The sequence below is a fragment of the Ruditapes philippinarum genome, unplaced genomic scaffold (assembly GCF_026571515.1).
Source record: "Ruditapes philippinarum isolate M1 unplaced genomic scaffold, ASM2657151v2 ctg2996_1_1_1_1, whole genome shotgun sequence".
NCBI lineage: Eukaryota > Metazoa > Mollusca > Bivalvia > Venerida > Veneridae > Ruditapes > Ruditapes philippinarum.
The window spans coordinates 77,306-83,035 of NW_026857855.1; the positions used below are offsets into that span (position 1 = coordinate 77,306).

Below are 5,730 nucleotides of genomic sequence, written 5' to 3' on the forward strand. Positions count from 1 at the left end.
CGAATGCTTCAATTATCTTTGTCGGTAGCTCTTGGCAAGCTAGTACCTTTTTAAATGGTAATTGTCTTACATAATACAATTTATCTCAATGTTTTTATTTCTGATTATAGTTATATTGAAAAATTAACCGTCTCCTTTAAGGACGTTTTCATATCAGCAGTTTGGTGTTAAGTTAACGTGTTTAAATAATATGGATGCTTCAAATATCTTTGTTGGTAGCAATTTGTTTAAATGGCCAATCTTACGATAAAATAACTAACTTCATGAGTAACTGTCTTACATAATACAATTTATTTCAGTGTTATTATTTTTGTCTGGACCTTCAGGATAATTGGTTATAATACTTAATTGTATGGAAAAAACAAATACTGCTTTAGCAGGTGCCTGCGGATGTGGTAAGTGCCTCCAACTATCAGTGTATCTCATGAACAGTCAGTCTCAATCAAAGCGAGTCTATCATTTTTCATCTTTTTTCAAGAGAAATATCACCTTTACATGACTTTTGTGACAATACCAAAGAGTAATTATTTCAAACATCACTTTCTTTATTACAGCAGATTATTCTATTAGATCTTGGCATAAACTGTATGTATTTCATTTCATAGAAACATGCTGACTTGTTTCTAGTAGTGCTGTCACTTAATTCTCATTTGGGAAGTGCAGTTTATGTAAGGAAAAATCAAGCTGTTGCTCTTATACTGTTTCTAAGGAATTTCCTTCGAAACCGTTTATCAGTGCATTTCGGCTAAAACACTTTACTAAAATACATTACGGGCCTCATACTCAAAATAACAAAGCAGATTCCCTTGTATAAATACAATTGTTTCTCTCAGCAAGTAAGATTCGGAGATTTTCTCGGATTTTATTTTTCAACAGTCCTCATCAAAATGAGGTTCTCACTGTTTTTTTCATTTGTTATTGTCGTTGGAATATATAGTTATAATTTTTCTGAGGCAAGAGAGCCTGTTTGTTCTAAATTTGCATATGAAGAACAGCTTTTAGAGAAAATGATTAGAACTGAAATTAAGGTAGAAACAATGGTGAATGAAATTAAGAAAACTGAAAATAATGTCATCAGCACATTAGGCGACATTAAACAAACTGTTACGGACATGTTTGCAGATATGAAGGGGAACATAACAGATGAAATGTTAAAGAGAAGTGACGAGATAAAAAGGAGAGAAGGTAAAATATAAACATCAGATCTACATGGTTAGAAAATGATTTATGTATACTGAAATATTACTGATGCAATGCGAAAGATGAATTATATCTTTAGCATTATTATATCTGATTGTTGTTTAAGTCTAAACCAATATAATTTAATAATAGTTTCTATAGCTTTAAGAAAACTGAAATGATAAAATCGGTAATTTGACAAATGCATGAACAGTTATAACCTAAAGAATCATAAGCTTTAAAGAAAAAAGCCAATGCATACACCGGTTACAATTCTGACATATTTACTTAAAATTTCTATGTTTGTTTACGGTAGAATATGGCATTACTTTTATTGTCGCATACTGATTATCTATTTTCAGTTTCCTCAATCCGTCTCGTTTTAAAACGCATCGTAAAAATAAATTATCAACAAAACTAAAAAATAAATAAATAAATAAATTGAATAAATAATTAAATGAATAAATACATAAATAAATAATGGGAAGTGAAATGGAAAAGCGTGTTAAAAGATAACAACAGTGAAAATGGTAAATGTTCACATGTAATTTTTTATAAAAATGATTGATAATTAACAGACTCGTGTTAAATAATTTGCAATTCCAAGTACAAGCATGAACATGTGTAAAATTTATATAAGTTCATCTGTTAATTGTTATTAATTGTTACTCTTCTGTCTTATTCTGTCCTGTGTTGATCTCGTGCTCTATCTAGTTGGTGCGTCAAAAACACTGCTGTATGTCAAATTTGAGATATTTCTGCTTTTTGTATACTTCTGATCTACAAAAAACAAGAATTGTAGTAAATATTTATGTTAAGATTACTATACCTAACAATCATGTTGCCATGAAGAAAAAAGCTAACTGATCAAATTGGGTTTTCTTATCCCTAACACAAGTATCTATGTAAAAATATATTTCGAATCAAATTTTGTATTATCAGCAATACTTTTTGCATACAGTTCATATTTACACATAATAACATATATAATATTTATTGAACTTTGATTACCGTTAGTAATTGTACTTGATATTATTTTTACAGAATCCTTCAAGAAATTATTTGAGGAGACAAGAAGAAACCTCACGAGTGACATGGAAGCTAAAAGAGAAGAACTTCAAGGTACTAGTCCGCATTTTTATTCCATGTGATGATTATTTTCCAAAATCTTGTTCTGATTTTATAATTCAATGGTTTTATGAACTAGTTGGATCTTTTGTTCATTCACGTACAATATTTTATCAATTATCAGTTTGAATATTTTTTTTTTATATTTGACTAACCTGTTGATATAACTATAGACAAGTCCTTCCTATCATCGTTCAACATATTCAATTACATGTATAATTTCTTATTTTTAATACATTTCCTCATCTTTATTTTACATATATAATCCTTTACTATAAATATATTATTCCTTATATATTATATTCTACGTCATAAAATGGCTAACACTTTAGCCAATAGGAATTCAAGAAAAAAATGAAATTTGATTATAGAAGGAGAGCAAGGCAAATCAATATATATATATATATATATTAGAATGCAGGTTGTTTTGCTTCTTTAAAGTTTCATTTCAAAAGTAACACAAGTGTCTATGGTAAAAATATATTTCGAATCAAGTTCCGTATTATCAGCAATACTTTCTGCAGACAGTTCACATGTACACAAAATAACACATATAATACTTATTGAACTTTGATTACCGTTAGTTATTGTCCTTTGATATCATTTTTACAGAATCCTTCAAGAAATTATTTGAGGAGACAAGAACAAACCTCACGAGTGACATGGAAGCTAAAAGAGAAGAACTTACTCAACTTCAAGGTATTTTTTCTTATTCTACATCCACAGGATGATAATTTTCTAAACTGTGTTTATAAAATCTTATTCGATTACATAATATTCAATTGATTGTTTTATAGTGCATGCACATACTATAGTACTTGAATTGTCAGTTTGAAATATTAAGAATTTAACGAACCTTTTGCGTTAAAAATAAACTAGTACTGCCATCATCTTTAAATCATAACGAAACAATTGTAAGAAACATGTACTTTCTTTCACTATTTTCTATACTCAGGAAAACTTGAACGACCTCCGATCGCTTTCCATGCACATCACGTGACAAATTTGGTTCTTGATACTTCAGATGAGATTGTTATATTTACGAAAAGTGTGATCAACGAGGGAACAGGTTATGACACTTCTACTGGGATTTTTACAGCACCTGTTGGGGGACTGTACCAGTTTGATGTGCATATATGTGCTCTTAACGGAAACTATGCTTTTATTGGTCTGTTGTTGGAAGGTAAAATTATTGCACTAGATTCAAGCTATGCTGAGAGTTATTACACCTGTAGTACTTTTGGAGCAATAGTAAGAGTTAGATCAGGAGAAAAAGTTTGGGTCAAATCAACATCGTCAGCTTCTAACCGCCAGCTAGGTCAAGACTCAGTTAGGATGAACACATTTAGTGGAGTACTTGTCAATAACTAAATGAATACATTATTCAATTTTTGTATATGCCATTATATATCTGATTGTTTTACAAATATTCACACAATTATGATCGTATGTGACAAATTTTTTGATTACCAGTCTTCAAAAAGATAGTATTTTGCTATGTTTTATCAGTAAACAGATAAGCATGTAATAAAAACAATTATATTGTCGTGTTTTCAAATAAGTATAGCATGTATACATTTGTTCTTTTTGTATGGTTCTTTTTGCACACAATATCATCTGATGAATATCATGCGCATCAACATTTTTAACTTATTCCTTACTTTGAAACACTGTTCAACAACCGATAATTTACTGCATTAGTTTTATCTGGATACATGGTAAAGGTAGAAGGTAAAGTTATTGCAGCCGATATGAACTATGATAATGAAACACTGTTTACCAAATAATAATTTACTGCAAAAGTTTTTTTTTATCGTATATTATAACTTGATATTTTATATCCCATGTTGTAATGAACTTTGGGAGGAAACAATGAGATGTATTGTGTATCTGAATGTTGTAGTAATGACAAATAAATCTGAAAAAAAACTCAAAGGTAATAATCGAATTTTTCTGCAAAGAAAAAAAATTATGTAACAAAATTATAATGAAGTAATGAAATACATAGACTTTCTCTTTGAAAGTATCGTTTGGAAATTTATATCCATGATGTTGTAGAATAATGCAAGCTTCGGGCTTTATTGTTTATATAGAAAAAATTCCATCAATCACATACCCGTGGCGCTTTTGCGACTCATTGAAAATGCTTTTTCAAGGCTGTTAATACATTTTGACGTGACGTCGTTTATGTTATACAGAACATAACAGAACAGGACAGAAATTTCATTACTTTGTTTAGGAAATAGATATCAATTCTGAGTGCATTGTTGTAGAATAATGCACTGTTTGAGTTCAAATGCGTAGTAACATAATCGAAGGCCGATATGCCTGAGTGATTATTTACAAAGCATTTGAACGAAAAGTGTGCATTATTATACAATAATGCACGAAAAATTGATATATATTTTCATTCTTACTCGTCAAGAAAAAATATAATTATTATTATAAAGTTGGACTTTATGTTTGGTGGTTAAATTTGTCTTCGTCTCAGACTATCCAATAGAAACGTTCTTTAAAGGCTCTTCCATTGGGTTGAAAAAAAAACTGTCGTTAAACATACCTTGTGTAGAAACATTTTGAGAATAACCGATTTTGAAACCGTTGATAAAACTTTGTTTCTTAATTTCATTTCACTCTTTAATTTTTCAAGCAAAATACAAATTATTAAAAGTGAAATAAATGTAAAACTGGACTCGTTTGTGACAAAACAATAGCGACAAAATTTTTTTTGTCAGTTTTTTTCAAACAAAATGGCGCCCTCAATGTGAAAATACTCAGGGAGATAATAAGAACGTCGAGTGCATTGTTGTAGAATAATGCACACTTCGGGCTTTTGTTTTTTATATAAAAAAAATCCGATAGTGTAAGACTTAAGCATAACAAGCTCATCACAATTTTACATATATAAATGCAACATATGATACATAAATGACACATGACAGTAACATATTTATAACTAAAACATTTTGGTTTATGAAATGTGGGAAAGCATTTTGATACATATATACAATGCTCAAGATTTGTTCTATCTTTACCTAACATTATACAAGTACAAACGTTGCTGCAATGCAGCAATTGAGAAGCTCCGCGCAAAAAAATGCGCTCATTACAGTTACCTTATCAAATTATTCCTATGCACAGGTCATGTTATATTCAGATTAAGTACTATTGTAGATTTTTTCCGAATGTTTTGTAAACCTTTTTTTGCATAATTATACTTACCTTATGCACTGTCCATAATTAAAAAGACGGGAAAGATATTTAATTTCACTGATGCCTACCTAGTAAGGAAAGTAATTCCATTGAATACAAACAAGACTTACAAGATTTGTAAATGTTATATGACATGACTGTACTGTGTTCTGTTTGTGTCACTATTGTAGTCAGTAACATAAGATGATAAAAATATCAAAGTCTGTTGTT

General features: G+C 29.6%; 1 protein-coding gene across 1 annotated transcript; it reads left to right on the forward strand.

Moving 5' to 3' along the window:
- The first annotated feature begins 855 nt into the window (after window positions 1-855).
- On the forward strand, window positions 856-4,027 carry LOC132751259 (heavy metal-binding protein HIP-like). Its single transcript, XM_060741413.1, has 3 exons — window positions 856-1,185; window positions 2,920-3,006; window positions 3,263-4,027. The coding sequence occupies exons 1-3, from the start codon at window positions 888-890 to the stop codon at window positions 3,676-3,678; spliced, it is 801 nt and encodes a 266-aa protein (XP_060597396.1). The 5' UTR covers window positions 856-887; the 3' UTR covers window positions 3,679-4,027.
- The last annotated feature ends 1,703 nt before the right edge of the window (window positions 4,028-5,730 follow it).